The following is a 16,974-nucleotide window of genomic DNA, read 5'->3' as shown; positions in this document are numbered from 1 at the left end:
AAGTACCTAAATAACTGTAGAAGAAGTTACCATATTGTCAGTAAACCAAAGTGGTACAAAGTGCTATTTTTCATCTATTTATCCAGAATCTAATTATCAATCTATCTGACAATTCATCTTTCCATTTATTAAGACTTTATTGATCTCTTTGTAAGGGCAAGGAACGGTGTGAAAAGATGACATTTTGTGGTGAAGAAGCCCATGGGCTAAAATGACAGACATCCAGATCTAAATCCCAACTCCCTGTTTACCCGTCTGTGGCCTCAGCAGGTTACTTAATCTCTCCACATTTTCCTTTCTCATATTATCTCATGAGACGTGACAAATGAGGAATGTGGAGGGGTCAAGGATTAGAGATTGATGACCAGATGAGGTAGTAAGAAGCTTGGGAGAGAGATGTAAGACAAGTCTGATGCCTGGATTTGTGACTTCGGGTGGTGAAGTCTGTTCTGACAAGGACCAGAGAATGGTCACCAGGGTGGTCCCCAAAAGGAAAGGTCACTGGATGTGAGCAAGTCAAGGGGCTGAAGGGCGTCAGGCCTGATGGTCAATTACATCGTCCTTGAAATCACCCAGGACGATAGCAGGATTGCAAGGTAGGGCAGGGAAGAGCCCATAAGTGTCATTCACAAGACTCAGTGGCTCATCTGTAACAAATCGGGGGAATTGGCTCTGTGGAGGACAGCAAGGCAGAGGGAGAAGGTGGACAGCCAGAGCTCCACACACAGGTATTTTTATCTGGCTCTGGGGCATCACGCTCAGGAGGTGGTGGTATGGAGTGTGTAAGATGCTCACTCCACCTGTCACCCTGAGATTTGAGGGAGCCATCGCCTTTGATAAAAAGGCCAAGTAACTGTGGCTATGGTGAAAGTAACATTTTTTAAAAAATAATTTTTATTATTTACTTATTTTTGGCTGTGCTGGGTCTTCATTGCTCTGCGGGCTTTATTCTAGTTGCTGTGACGGGGGCTACTTCTAGCTGCCGTGCTAGGGCTTATCATTGTGCTGTCTGCTCTTGTGGGGCACAGGCTCTAGACACACAGGCTGCAGTAGTTGCAGCACATGGGCTTTCTAGTTGCAGCTCCCCAGGCTTTACAGCACCGGCTTCATAGATGTGGCACACCGGCTTAGTTGCTCCATGGTATGTGGGATCTTCCTGGATCAGGGATTGAACCCATGTCTCTTGCATTGGGAGGCAGATATTTACCACTGAGCCACCTAGGAAGCCTGGGAAAGTGACTTTTTTATAGGAATCCCACAGCAGACAGTGGCCAGGTGGGATTGAGGAAGGATAGCATGGAGTGAGATTTGAACAAGAATGTTGGACCTTTTAACAAAGCCTCAGGAATTCCCTGGAGGTCTAGTGGTTAGGACTCCATGCTTTCACTGCCAAGGACCCAGGTTCGGTGCTTGGTTGGGGAGCCAAGATCCCACAAGTCTCACAGGGTGGCAAAAAAAAAAAAAAAACCTCAACCGGCAACTCTTTTTAGTGTTATTCCCCATGGGCTCCCCCAGGGTGAGTGCTGAGACCAGCCTGACTGGAAGACAGTGGGTGGGCACCTGGTGTTCCGGTATCGTGAGCAGATGCCGTGGTTCTGTGTCACCCACACCGACCACACCCGGATCCCGAAGCACCGCAGCTGGGCTCTGGGAGGTCTTCACTGTGTGTCCTGACTCTGACTTCATGTCATATTTACATCCGAGGCACCAAGACTTTCCTCCTTCCTGTGTGCAAACACGCCACACCTTTCACTGACCAAAGTCCATCTCACCCCTCTGTCAGTCACGCAGCTGTGGGGAGGATGGGCCTCATCACCTCTCCCCCAGTTTTACTAACACGTGAACATATATAATTCGCACAGTTTAAAAAGAACCAGCTGCCTGCTGGCCATCGCTCCAGATCTGGACCACGAGACATGACCTGAAATCACCATGGGAGAAACTGAGGTAGGATACAAGGGGAGCTTTTCTGGAGGAGGACTAGACAAGAGGCTTGGGGATGAGGGGATGAGAGTTGAATGCAGTGTTTTGAGGGAAATAGGGACGGGAGAGTACTTTCTTCCTTGGGTCTTTGGAGGTGGTTTGAAAGGAAGGGAAAAGGTCTCTGGACTTTTCTCTGTCCTTTTCTTCTTATCTGTCCCTTTGATTGTGGAATTTGTATAACCCTGAAAGAGATGCTGGTTGGTAGAATGAACAGCTGACAGAGATGCTGATGCAAATGTCAAGTCATAATTAACAGCAGTAGCCAAACTCTTAGAGTGTGACCGCGAGGCTTCAAGTATCGCAGTGTGCTACTCAACCAGCTCCTGCAGCTTCTCTCAACTGAGAGCAAATCAGAGACTTTCACCTTTGAAGTTTATGAAGCTCTGGCTTCTGACAGGGACACTTTGGCCTCTTAACTTTGAGCTGTAAAAATATTCACAGAAAAAAAAAAAATATTCACAGAAAGCTCTGAAGAGGAAACATGGTCTTTGAATCACCTGCTTCCTCCAGGTGTAGGAAAAAGAGTGATTTTATGTCTACTAAAGACTAGGAAACCAGAGGGTAATGTGAAAGGTGATGTGTTTCTTGAACTTGTTGCAGAATGCTGTTTTCTGTGGTTTCCGTCCATGCAATGCTCTGTTGAGGAAGGGCGGGCAGTTCTTGGAATTGGAGGGCTGAGTTGTGTCCTCTGAGCCTCTCCGGGGCTGTCTCCTCCTTATCTGGACTGTCAAGAGCGGCAAGCCGTCCAAAGTTCCTGTGGGGAAGGAGGCCCTAATAGTCGGGACGCTGGCAGTGTGGGGTGGAGGCCATGGGCCCCCTGCGGGAGGACCGCCGGGAAGAGGGCGTCTGCCCCATCTGCCAGGAGTGCCTGAAGGAGGCAGTGCGCACCGACTGCGGCCACCTCTTCTGCCGGGCCTGCCTGGCCCAGCACCTGGAGAAGGCCTCGGCCTCCGGAGTCCGCAGCTGCCCCCTCTGCCGGAAGCCCTGTTCCGAGGGGGTCCTGGGGGCCGGCTATACCTGTGACAGCCACCAGAAGAAGGTGTGCTGGTTCTGTGAGGAAAGCAGACGTCTTCTGTGCATGGAATGCCGGATGACCCCTGAACACAAGTCTCACCGTGAACTGGCCATTGAAAATGCCATCAGCCACTACAAGGTAACGTGAGGTCATCGTCACTATCCCCCTGCCCCCACCTTCCCAAGTCACTCCTTTCTACTCCCTGCCCTTGATCCCGAGCATGTCACAGAGGTTCAGTAACTGACACTTGTCTTCCTTTCTTCTGCTTTATCCTGTTTTGGACCCTTGTCTTCATTTCTCTGTGTATATCTTGCTACTGATGTTAAAGTTTCAATGTATTAGTAGGAGTCTGAGAGGAGACACTGTCCCGTGACATCAGATTCCCAGGAAGCATGAACTCCTCACATTTCTCATCTGTAGTATGAAGGAGCTGGACTAAATAAGGCAAAACTCTTTTAATATTAATACTATATGGTTCCCTTGATTGACAGTACTAGAATATTGGCCAGAAACGTAATCAGGTTTTGTTGATGTTTATTCGCTAAGTCATGGTCTGACTTTTTTGCAACCCCATGGACTGTAGTCTGCCAGGCTCCTCTGTCCATGGGATTACCCAGGCAAGAACACTGGAGTGGGTTGCCATTTTCTTCTCCAGGAGATCTTCCCAACCCAGGGGTCAAACTTACATCTCCTGCTTGGCAGGGGAATTTTTCACCACTGAGCCACATTTACATATGTTAACAGTTATCCTGTAAATACATTGAAACTTGGAAATTAGTACATGATTCTCTCTTTTCCTTCTTCCTTTGTCTTTTTTTCCTTCCTTCCAATAGTAAGTATTTTTATCCTATTTTAAAAAACTTTTGGAGGGGGAGGAGCTAAGATAGCGGAGGAATAGGACGGGGAGACCACTCTCTCCCCTACAAATTCATCGAAAGAACTTTTGAACAATGAGCAAACTTCACAAAACAACTTCTGACTGCTAGCAGAAGACATCAGGCGCCCAGAAAAGCAGCCCATTGTCTTCGAAAGGAGGTAGGACAAAATATAAAAGATAAAAAGAGAGACAAAGACCTAGGGACGGAGACCCATCCCGGGAAGGGAGTCCTAATAGAGGAAGTTTCCAAACACCAGAAAACCCTCTCACTGGCGGGTCTGGGGGAAGTTTTCAAATTTTGGAGGGCAACCTAACTGGGAGGAAAAATAAATATAACCCACAGATTACATGCCTAAAACCAACTCCCAGCAGAAAAGTACCCCAGACGCCCGCATCCGCCACCAGCAAGTGGGGGCGGAATGGAGAGGAGCCAGCGGCATTGCTTAGGGTAAGGACCGGGCCCGAATGCCCTGAGGGCAATCGGAGGGAGCTAATGCGAGATAGCAACTTAAACTGTGGGATAGCAAGAGAGAGAGAGAAAATTAACCGGCCGGAACACACTGCGGGCCCCTTCGCAGAACAAAGGAAGAACCGAGTGATCCCAGAGAAGAGCTCGCAGGCTACGGACCGGCCCAGCCCCACCGGAGGCAGAAGGCAGCGGGGAGGGGAAAGGGGCAAACTCGGCCCCAGAGATGGCACCCCTACCAAACTGCAATCAGGCTCCCAGTTTCTAACCTAAGACTTCCTGAGATTCTGGATGGCTGACATCCGCCGGGAGGGTCGTGGCTAGAGGCCAGCTCCCGAGAACAGACACAAGGCGCATCCGACCTGCGCGAGAAAACTGAGGCTGGGACCGCGTAGGGGGAGAGTGTGCCCGTCAAGCTCCTGGCTGCCTGAGCTGCTCAGGCCGGGGAAGGCACAAAACGCAGGCCCAACCGAGTCCGCGCTTTTGTGGAATACCCGAAAACTGGAACCGCACGCAACGCAGGGCCCGCTCCATATAGAGCAGCCGGGAGCCTGAGCAGTGTAGACGGGGAAGCACACGCCGCGAGCGGGGGCAAACCCAGTGTGGCCGGAACACTGTGAGTGCTCCCCACACAGGCCAGTGATATCCGCCTGCAGCGCCCCTCTCTCCCCGCAGCACGACTGAACCAGCGAACCTAAACAAGAGACCACCTCCGCCCGCCTGTATCAGGGCGGAAATTAGACATTGAAGAGACCAGCAAACAGAAGCCAAATAAACAAAGGGAACCGCTTCAGAAATGACCGGTGCAACAGATTAAAATCCCTGTAGGTAACACTGACTACACCAGAAGGGGCCTATAGGTATCCAGAAGTGTAAGCTAGAACGAGGAGCTATCTGAAACTGAACCGAACCCACACTGACTGCAACAGCTCCAGAGAAATTCCTAGATTTATTTTTACTTTAATTTTTTAAAAAAGTAAAAAACTTTTATCATCAAAGTGGTACGTTCAGGCAACATTGTAATGTATAAAGTCAAAACTAAAAGTCTTTCTTCCTGTTTTCCCCTATTCTCAGACCCTAGAAGTAACCATTGTTAGATTTTTGTGTATAATTCTTTCAAAAAATTGTGTGTATGAACACACTGTCTAAAACACAGACACACAAGGATTCTCTACATATCTTTCTGTAACTCATTTTTATCATCTAAAAATACATCTTGGACATTATTTCATTTTCCCATCAGTACCTTTGGATCTTATGAATTCAACAACTGCATGATGTTCAGCTCTATGAATGTACCATAAATTGGCTGATATTGAGTTATCTATAGGTTACTGTTTTGTTTTGAGATCACAAGAAATGTTGCAATGAGTAGGTTGCAACATTTATTTTAAAGGGCTTAGAATATCCAAGATATATTTTGATGAAAGATTAAGATAGCTTCCAAATTATGATCAGTTTTCCTGTCATCATTTACTACGGAATAACCCATAGTCCCCCACTGATTTGAATCCCAACTTTATAGTATGCCATGGGTGCATATAGACTTGCATATTTTCTCAACTCTATTCTGTTCTGTTCTAGTTCTGCCTGGGTGTAAAACCATTTTTAAAACTGTCCTTTTCCAATGTATTTTAGTGTCAGGTAGGTCTTAGAACTGTCAGAATATTCTTATTTTTCAGAATTTTTGTGGATATTTATATAGGCCTACTTTGCCAATTAGCTTTAGCATTTTTCAAACCAATCTTCCCCCTCTCCCACCCCCAATTTAGTTTCCATTTGATTGGATGGAAAATTGACGTATTTTCACCATGGTGTCTTTCTATCCAATAATGAAAGATGAATTTCCAAAGCCTTCTCTTAGATTCTTGACTTTTTGAACACATTTGAGACAGAATGAGAAAGTGAGGAGTCCAGATCAAGGGTGACTATGGGAAGGGAGAGAAATAACTCAGAAAACCAAAAAGGCCAAGTTCTCTAGTTCTAACATCATTCCCTCTAAGTGCAGGGGATCACAGGAGGGTAGAGGGTGGTCTCCCACCTGCTGATGGGCCAGTGAATAGATGGGAAAATCTATTATTCAGGTCTGTGCTTTGTGTATGATGTCATGCCAGGCATTGTTGGAACTATAAAGATGATTCATAATCTCTGTCCTCTAGTCTACCTTTAAATTATGACAAGGAACCTAAAGTAAATAAATAACAATATTTGTTTAAGAAAGACTTGAGTAAGTTCCTGCAGTGTATCAGTAACTACCATACATGCTAGGAATACAATGCTGAACAAGTCAGATGCCATCCCTCCTGCCAGGGATTTTCCAAAGAAAGACAGGCAAGAAATCAAACAAATGACAAGTCTTGTATGATCTAGGAAGAAAACAAACAGGAATCAAAGATGGAGAGTAATGGGTGACCCATGTGGTCAGTGAGGGCCTCACGGAGGAGGTGGCACTGTTGCTGAGACCAGGGAAAAGAGAAGGTGGCCAGTGGAAAGACTGGGCAGAAGGGAATACAGATTTGGGAGCCCCAAATCTGGACATGTCTTGTTGCACTTGAAGAGTTTATAATTAGAGTGTGAATTGACAGCATCTACTGACAAATTAGAAGTGGGGTGAGGGAATGAAGGGAATCAAAAGATGACTTCATGAGAAACTAGATGGATGATGGAAAGAAAGATAAGGACTGAGGAGAACAGGTTTGAACGAAACATCAAGTTCCATTTAAGACAAGTCGAGTCCAAGTTGAGACACATCAAAGCAGAATCTTAGATATGCAGCTGGCTAAGAAATCTGAATCTCCAAAGAGAGTCTGGGGTAGTATTCCCAGAACCTAGGACAGGGTGCCATCAGAATAAAGATAGTATTTAAGGGAATTCCCTGGCAGTGCAGTGGTTAAGACTCCATCCTAATCCTCCCTGGTCAGGGAACTAAAATCCCACAAATCACGCAGAGCAGTCAAAAAAATAAATGAAAGTAAATAAAATAATTTTTAAAAGATAATATTTAAAACTGAGGGAATTGCTGCAATATCCCAAGGAGAGAGTCTAGGGAGAAGAGAGTTTCCAGGGCAAGGTCCCAAGAAAGGCCATCACTTAGATGCAAGATGGAGGGGGACCCAGTAAGGGAGACTTGGGCTAAGGCACTAGCAAGGCTTGAGAAAAGCTAGGGAAGTGGTGTTCCAGATGCTAAGAAGCAACTACAGGGTACATTGAATGATGCTGAGCCATCTAGTTAGGTGGGCGTCAGCAAAGCAGTGGATGCTGGGCTGGGAGGAGGCACACTCTTTCCATTGAAACAGTGGGGAACAAAAGAAGGCATCTGCAAGGGGAAGGAGTCTTGCAGTTTGGGAGGTGACTCACGTGTCTGGATTTATTTCCTCGGTAATATGTGAGAAAGAACACCAGCTGTGTGGTTAGAGGCGGGGATGTGAAAGGTTTGAAAAGAGTGAAGCTGTGGTAGGTCGAATTTGGAAAAGTGAACCTATCTATGAGTGAAACCGAGTGGGATTGGAATGCGGCATGGAGCACCAACTTGATTTTTGAAACTAGGGATTTAGTGTTTTCAGTTTGAAAGTTATTATGCAGTTTTGATACTTATTGCTTTTTGGTTTATTTTTTAATGTAGAGCATCTTCACCAAATAGTAATTTTTGTAACCTGATGTTCTTGCTGTCTTTTCAGAAGGATTTTCTTATGCAATGTTTCTAAGCATTATGGAGAATTCCATGAAATTTTAATTGGTATCACACTAAATTTGTTGCCTGCATTAAGAATTATTACTTTTATGGGCCTACATGGTCTTGACCACTAGCAGGATATATTAATATCACTAAGTGTTTTCCTTTATGTTGCTGAATCAGATGTTACATTTCTTAATTTAAATCTCATATTGAGGGTAGCTATATATTTTATAAGAGTAATTTTTTTGGCAATTGGTACATTGTGGATCCAAATGAGAGTCGTTGCTGAATTCATATATCCTTTAACTTAATTTCCTGACATTTTCTATATGTATGATCATGTGGACATTGTCAGGTTTAGTCATCAACACCATTTTTCCTCATAAAACATAATAGATTATACCTTTCTTATCTATATTTTGGGACTTGTTCCATAAGGAGCATGTTTTTTGAAAATTGGTCTTTTTGGTTTTTTGGTAACTATATCGGGAAAGGTAACTTTTTGCCTTCTAACCACTTTTTCTTTGATGCATATTGTTAGTAAGCCATTTGAGAGGATTTTCAGTGTTGCTAAGTTCTCATGTTTCATCACTACTTACTGCTCTTGTCAAAATTTTTTTATTGCAAAATCACATTTTAGGATCACAGACTTTAAAAAAGTATTTATTAATTCAAAACACAGCTTGAACCATTGCTTATCTTTCAATTTGTCTTTTTTTTCCTCAAACTCCCTGAGGAATATTTTAGTAAGATAAAAGTTTGTGGAATTTTGCTTTTTAATTCTAATGAGTACCTTGTTCACATAATATGCACACACTAAATATTATCTTAATGCAAAACTGGATGTAATAAACATTTTTTTTAAAAAGGACTTTACCTTATTCATTTTGAATACTGTAAATGATAGATCTGAATTATCTTCGATTATTTCATGCATTTATCTTTATTGTTGCTATCTTTGCATCCTTTTTTATTTACACAATGTTCATAGTTGACTGTAAACTTTTCATTAAATTTTAAACTACTCCAGAAGACAGGACTGTGACGTTTTGAACCAGATCTTAGGAACAGGCTTGACTTTGACAGGCAGAAACAGATAGCATTCCTGGCAGAGGGAAGTGAAAGAGAGGTGTGGCTGTGTGGGGTGTGTTTGGGAAACCACAAGCAACTCCATTTGGCTCCTGTGAAGAACTTTCCTGAGAAAGTAGGGAGATGGAACACAGAAAATATAATTGGGTTATGGGGGAGGGGTCTTGGATATTGGGTTAAGGAGTTTGGGCTTATCTTTGACAATAAGAAACTCTTTTGAAGACAGGAGTAAAACAGGAAAAAGACAATATATGACTGAGATTTCAAGTTGGATGACAGGCAGAGTAGTGGGTCCAAGGACAGAAATATGGCAGTCAAGAGTAGTGGATTGCAGAAGAGGGTGAGGAAGAGGAAGAGAAGTTTGATTACTCCAGACTGAGTTTGATTACTCCAGACTGAGTTTGAACTGCCAATAGGGCAGTAGAAGATACTTAGGTCTCAGCTAGAAATAGGATTGACTGTTAGGACAAACATCTTTCAGGAAATTATGATAAAATCTGAAGCCTGAAATTAAGGACATAGTTCAGCAAAAGAAACGGGTTAAAGAAAACCTCACAAAGGTCAAGGAAGGACAGGGGGTGGGAGGTGGGGAGAGTGGGGTGGGGAGAATCACATCAAAGAAGAGGAGCCTGAGAAGAAGGCACCTCTGAAGTTTCTTTCCTGGAGGTCACTGGTGACCTTGGAGAGAGCAGTTTCCAAAGAGTGATGAGAAGCAAAGGCAGATGCTGGGGAGCAAAAGGGCCATGAGGATGTGAAGACAGTGAGAATCGCCTACTCCTTCAAGAAATGTAGTTGTGACACCAGAGAGAGTAAATGGAAGGGGTAACACGGTGCAGGTTATTTGCTTGTTTCAACTTTGTGAGACCTGAACTTTCATTACACAATTCCCCACTCCACCTGAGCCTCCACCTTCACCAGCGAGGCCCCTGAGTGAAATTCACATGCCCTTCCTTCTGTTTTATTCCTTCTCTGCTGGGAAATGCATGCAGGTAACACCCAGTGACATGACAAATTTTTAACAATTTCCTAGTGACATCACTGTCTCTTCTGCTTACTCTTTGTCTGCATGAATGTCCTTGCTGATGCCTCACCCCTAGACCCTTGACTTTGGTTCCATCTTCTGAATCTCAGGGCCAGAAAGAACTTTCAAAGTCATCTTGTCCAACCCCAGCCTCCTGTACGTCTCCAGTGATGCAAGACACTTCTTTTCCGAAGAGGAAGTGAAGCAAAATGACAGGGGAAAGAAAAAAAGAAAGAAATATCCCCCATGAACAGCCAACAATAACAAAATCCCCTCTCCCCCATTTTTTTTTTTTTTTTGACCTGAGTTGAGATGGATTTACTCACTGAAACACACACTCTTTGGTTAATAGCACACTCTTATCTTTAGTCCAGGCTTCCCTGTGGCTCAGTTGGTAAAGGATCCACCCTCAGTGTGGGAGACCTGGATTTGATGCCTGGGTTGGGAAGATCTCCCGGAGAAGGGAATAGCTACCCACTGCAGTATCATGGCCTGGAGAATCCCATGGTCTGTACAGGATTCTGGCCTGGAGAATTCCATGGACTGTATAGTCCACAGGGTCACAGAGTCAGACATGACTGAGCGACTTTCACTTTCTTTGTTTAGTCCACAAATCCCGTTTTTGTTTTGTTTGTTCCATTTAATTTAATCACTGTTCCTTTTTCTTCCATGGGTAACTACTTAGTGTTTGTTATATTTTTATTTGTAGACAGTTTACAAAACACACATTGCTGCACTGTGTGTTTATATATTGAATTAACAACATTACATGATGGGACTCATTCTATTTCTTTTTCCCCCCCTTTTTTTCCGCCTCAACTGGGCCCTTTGTGGGATCTTAATTCCTGAGCAGGTATTGATTGAACCTATGCCCTCTGTGGTGGAAGTGCGGAGTCTTAACCACTGGACCACCAGGGAAGTCTCTACTTCCTGCTTTCCATTCTACCATGAATTTGAGATCAGTTCACGTTTTGTGGGTCACGTGGTCCATTGTTTCTGATAGCTGCATAGTGTTCCGCAGCAGGCACCTTCCTCATTTTACCCATCCATTTCACAGGAATGGACTTTACGTGATTCCAACTCTGTTACCACAAACAGCGTTGTAGCGTACATATTATCTTAGAACCTGAGTGAGGAATTCTCTGGGATTTTTATTCAGAAACAGGACCACTGGATCATAGAGGAAAACACACCTAGGTGGCCAAGACCCTCAACAGAATGCTATGCCAGTGCACATCTCAGGAGCCTGCAGTGTGGTCCTCACACCCGCATACATCCCACCTTCCCCAGGCATTATCCAATTGTCTAATTTTCATTCATCTGATGAGGGTCAGGTAATATTCCATTGTATTAATTTCCATTTCTCTAATCACTGATGAGTTTGGGCATCCCTTCTTCTGTAAATTAACTGTTCATATTCTTTCCAAATTTTTCTTTTGGTTTCCTGTCTTCTTATTTATTTCTCAGCTTTCATTTTATTTATTTATTTATGTATTTATGGCTGCACTGTGCGGCTTGTGGGATCTTAGTTCACCAACCAGGGAATGAATCCAGACCCACGGCAGTGAAAGCACTGAATCTCAACCACTGGACTGCCAGGGAATTCCCTAGGCTTTCCTGTGATGTTCTGTATATAATAAGTCTCTTGTTGGTTTTAGACATTGCAGATATTATCTCCTAGTCTGTCATTTCTCTGTTAGTTTTGTCCATAGTGTTGTTACTGAACAGAAATATTTAATTTTTAAGGTCTTCAAATTAAATCATTGTCTCATGGTTTGTGCTTTGGGGGTTTTATTTAAGACAAATTTTCCCTACCCCCAGGCCACAAATTTATTCTTTAACATTATTTTCTATTAACTTCATAGTTTTCCTTTCATGCGGTCTTTAGTCCATCTAGAGTTCTGGATAGGCGTCTGGCTTTATTTTTCTCTGTTGTTGTAAGCCGGTTTCTCAACACCATCTCCTACAGATTTTGTCTCCTCTCTTACTGATCTATATACTACTTTTGATTTTATTTTATTTCAGTTTTACTGAGATATGATTGACAAACAGTAGGATAAAAGTTTAAGATGTACAGTGTAATGATTTGATGTATATTCATAGCAATATGATTATTACAGTAGTTTGGTGAATATCCATTATCTCCTATAGATATGAAGTTAAAAAAATTTTAAAAAAATTTCTTGTGATCAGAACTCTTAGGATTCACTCTCTTAACCACTTTCATATATAACATACAGCAGTGTTGATTATATTTATTGTGTTGCACATTCATTTCTAGTACTTATTTATCTTATAACTGGAAACTTGTACCTTTTGACTGCCTTTATCCAATTCACCCTCTTCCTATTCTCTACCTCTGATAACCACAAATCTGATTTCTTTTTTCTGTTTGTTCATTTTGAAAGTATAATTGACCTGCAATACTATGTTAGCTCCTCTTACACAACATAGTGATTCAATATTTCTATACATTTCAAAATGATCACCAGGACAAGTTTAGTTACAGTATGTCACTATACAAAGATATGACACAGTTACTGACTATATCCTCCACACTGTACATTTCATACCTGTGACTCATTTCTTTGTACTTTTTCTTTTTAAAGTCTTTTGTAAACATGGGTCTCTCCTTGAGCTCTCTCTTCTTTCATTTTCTAAATGTTCTTGCCCCAGCACCATACTGTTTTATTACTACAGCTTTATATGCCCTTTTATCTAGCAGGGCAAATACATTTTGTCACCAGTCTAAAAAGGGATGACAAGGAGATTGTTTCCAGAATCTTTCGCTGTCACCCCCACCCTGTACCTTTCTTCCATTTTGAGTCATTAAAGGCCCATGTTGATATCTGTATTAGCTGTGTTTATTTTTGCTTCCTACATTGTTTTTCAAAAACCTGAAAGTAAATTTTTTAGAAACCGAAATCATTCATTATATCCTTAGTTTCCTGGATGCAGTGACCCATCCAGACAATGATTTAAGATTAAGAGAGAGGTCCCATGCCTTCCTGGGCTACAGGCTTACCTCTAATAAAGGATTCTGGTCCATCCCAGCCAGGGTTGGGGGACCGGTGCCAGAGGCTTTGCATCTCCTCTCTAAGTCAGTTCTAGCTAGATTGGCTTCACTTGTTGATGAGAAGTAGTAAGAGTTGCCAGTGATCAGCATATAACTTTTAGATGTTGGGAGAAAAACACACTGAAGTCAGAGTAGAAAAGGTTCTGTTACTATCTGTTATTCCTGTGTAGGTAAGGCTTAAAAAAACAATCTCTTTTCACCATCATCATCCATTAAATAAACTCTTGTATTTCTTCCCTCTAGGATGACACATAGAAAGCTGCCTCTTTTTAGGCAGAATTTTCCTTTAGCCTCATCCTGGGATCAGGACACCCACCACCCTCACCCCCCAACCATGTGTTCCTTGGGCATCACCCTTACCCGTGGTCTGACCATCAGGCATGTCTGTCTCCCTAGGAACGACTCAACCGCAGGATCAGGAAGCTCAAAAAGGACATCTGTGAACTCCAGCGACTCAGAACTCAGGAGGAGGAGAGACTGCAGGAGATGAAGGTGGGTTTCTTAGAGTCTCAGGAAGGACTCCAATCTGGCCATCTGTCTGTCTGGAGCAGCCTGCTGCAGGGGAGGGCCTGGAGGCTGAAACATGGGTGGTGGGCTCTGTCTTGGGGTTTGCTGGCTGAGTGGCCTGGGGCAAGTCAAACCCTCTGAACTTCATGTGGTTTATATGTTCAATGAAAGCCAGTCCTGCTCCACCCGGTTCAAGGTGAAAATCAGAGACAAGCAGACTGTCAGTTGAAAATTACTCTGCAAACCGTAGGTCTCTTTCTCTGTCTCTGACCATCTACCTTTCTGTCTCTCTTGCTCACTTCAGTGTGGGGTCTCTCCTCACCTTATGACCCGAGAGGGTTAAAAGGCAGTGGGAGGATATAGCAGAGTCTGTGTATATGTGCGTGTGTGTGTGTGTGTGTGTGTGTGTGTAACATGACACGTGTGGATGTTCACAAGGGTGTTAGGTGGGGAGAAGGTGTCCCTGCATTTTTGAAGAACATGGCTGCCTCTTTAATACCCGTGACACATAGAGTCAATGTTATGAAGGGAGGAAGACTGAGAAATCAGCATTCTCACTCAATGTTCAGAGGCCGAGGGCTAGGGGGAGCCTTCTGACATCAAATCTTACAGAACTCCTTTTCTGGAGTTTCAGGCAGATCATGGGACCCACAGGCTGGAGGCTGAGCTGGAGCAGCAACCCCAAACCAGAAGACAGCAGGATGCCCCTGCTCAGTGGTGGCCAGACCAGCGGCAGGATGTGTCAGCAGAGCTGTCCAGAATGCCTAGCATCTCCAGGGCATTACTTCACCTCAGCAGCCTGGTCACTGATCTGGAGGGGATGGCCAAGAAACTGGACACCAGCCTGCTGAAGGTGCATATCCTGGGGTGCCTTCCACAGCCTGGAATTCTCCCCAAATAGTGGGCAGCCTACCTGTTGTATCCCTCTGGGAGGTGTAAGAAGAGACTTCTCTGTGACACGTGGTGGTGACCTGTCCAAGGCTGCCCAATGCTGCTGCAGCAGACGGGGGTACACAGAAGGGGTGTACCCCTCCGGTCCTCAAGATGGCAGTCCTGAGTGCCACCCACTAGTGGGGTGGGGAGGGGACTTGGAGGAAACAGGAACCTAGGAACCGACTGTGACTCTCACTCTTTCTCTCCCCTAGGATGCTAGTGACCTATTGAACAGGTATGAGCTATCCCATCTCCCTTCCTACATGTGCTTCCACACACAAACCCACAGCAACCTAGATGTGTGAGTGGGCTTTCTCAAGGTCAAGGAGTTCCACTGTTCCTTTAACCTGCATCTTCATGCTACATGGACAGTGGAAGAGTCAACAGAATATGCTGAAGGATTTTTTGTTTCTAGGAGCGCTCCAGAGCAATTAGAGGCTATTTATCCCAACTTAGAGAAAAGAATCAACGAATCACTTGTCCAGCCATCCTCAGCGGCTCTGACCTCTTCATCCCTGGGCCATCTCATCTCAGACTCACCTCACCCTCCTGGCTCTCCTTCCCCCAACCTGTCCAGCCTCCCATTAGGTCTGCCCGGTGGCCCCTCAGATCTGCCAGCTCCTGAACATGACCTCCATTCCTCGTCGCTAGAGCTGCGACCTGATGCCTGACCCCCGGACCCCTGGACAATAGTCACAGCCTCTCTCCTGAACCAGGCTTGTACTCTGGCTCCGACTGTAGCAGTCAGGATCCAAGACCTTCGTTTTCCTGTGAACTGATGGTAGCACCCATCTCTCACCATCTCATATTGAAATGGGAGCATCCAGACATTTGAATGGTATGAGCTCACAATGGTGAGAGCACCTCTGAATGTGGAGCCCGCACATCTGTTGGAAGGAACATTCCTTCTGAGCTCCTGTAACACCTGGTGTCTGCACCACTCGCCTGGCACTTTGATTATTTTTGTGATGGACAGACTCTACAGTGACCTCTCATAATTCTTCCTTCATGGTGTTCATACCCTTGTGTGATCCCCTCTCCCTGAGTGTGAGCAGAACCTGTGACTTGCTTCTAATCAACGGAATATGGCAAAGGGGATGGGCTGGCACTTCACGGACTGCCTTACACAAATGGGACGCCTCCTTGTTAACACGCTCACTCTTGAGATTCTCCTTGCTGAATTGATGATGTGAGTGACTCTGCGGCCAGCAGGCAGCCTCCAGGAGCTGAGAGCAGCCTTCAGCCTTCAGCCAATAGGAAGCAGAGGTCTTCAGCCTTGCAGCTGCAAGAAAATTAATTCTGCCAACTGCCTAAATGAACTTGGAAGTGGATTTTTCCCCAGTCAAGCCTCCAGAGGAGAACCCAGCCCAGCTGACACCTTGATTGCAGCCTCATGAGACCCCAAGCAAAGAACCCAAACTTCTGATCCACAGAAACTGTGAGGTAATAGATGTCACAGAAACTATAATATAATAAATACAGATCAATGAATAGTACCTTTGTATATTAATTATTTGTGCATCACTTCTTTGGTTGAGTAATAACAGCTATCCAACCCGCATCTGTCTCACTTGTTTGATGTATAAAATGGGACTATTTTTTAAAATGGGACTATTAATAATACCTACCTCATAGGGTTGTTGTGATCATTAAATGAATTAATATATAAAAAATATTTATTTACAGTGACTGGTCAGAGTGAGCTCTATATGTGTTTGTTATTATTACTAACATTTTTTAAATCTTCAGTTCTTTCTTTGGGAACTACTTGTGTTCCCCCCACCAACCTCACCATAGCTTCCCATGAAGCTTGGTTAGTGGTGGAAAAGTCCCATTTTCCTTATTTACATGTCCGCTCTTATAATAAACTTTCCTATTATTTGAACTAACTTGAGTGAGTTGCCATTCCTTTTAATAGAAAGAGCTGCTACAGTGTAAAAAAATCACGTAAACGTGTGGATGTCCCAACAAGTGTGCACAATCCTTTGGGGTGTTGGAGAGGGTGATGGGGAGCTTGGGGCTCTGGACTCCATCACTTCCTGGAGGAGGGAACCTTGAGACCAGACTGTGACAAGCAGAGTGTGGAGGCTCATGGAGCTACCTTATCTTGAAGTCGCCATGTTTTAGGATCGATCCACTTCCTCTGCACTGAGTCCACACTCCAAACAAATGAAGCTCAATTACCCTGCAAGTGCTGATAGACCAACATGAGTATTTTCACTCACTAGCAGTTTTATTTCTCAGTGTAAGAAATATAAATTGTCTTTCTGAATCCAAGTCCCTTGTTGAGAGCATGCCCAATAGTAAAATATTCACACCTACCGGGGGACC

At 44.2% G+C, this 16,974-nt stretch overlaps 1 protein-coding gene across 1 annotated transcript; it reads left to right on the top strand.

The window, feature by feature from the left end:
- The first annotated feature begins 1,884 nt into the window (after positions 1 to 1,884).
- Positions 1,885 to 16,532, top strand: TRIM40 (tripartite motif containing 40). Its single transcript, XM_043450922.1, has 6 exons — positions 1,885 to 1,947; positions 2,584 to 3,136; positions 13,600 to 13,695; positions 14,345 to 14,563; positions 14,856 to 14,878; positions 15,059 to 16,532. Exons 2-6 carry the CDS (start codon positions 2,792 to 2,794, stop codon positions 15,312 to 15,314), a joined length of 939 nt encoding a protein of 312 aa, XP_043306857.1. The 5' UTR covers positions 1,885 to 1,947; positions 2,584 to 2,791; the 3' UTR covers positions 15,315 to 16,532.
- Positions 16,533 to 16,974: the final 442 nt, after the last annotated feature.

The sequence above is a fragment of the Cervus canadensis genome, chromosome 28 (assembly GCF_019320065.1).
Source record: "Cervus canadensis isolate Bull #8, Minnesota chromosome 28, ASM1932006v1, whole genome shotgun sequence".
NCBI lineage: Eukaryota > Metazoa > Chordata > Mammalia > Artiodactyla > Cervidae > Cervus > Cervus canadensis.
The sequence above is the reverse complement of the archived record's forward strand: the minus strand, read 5'-3'. Positions and strand labels throughout refer to the sequence as shown.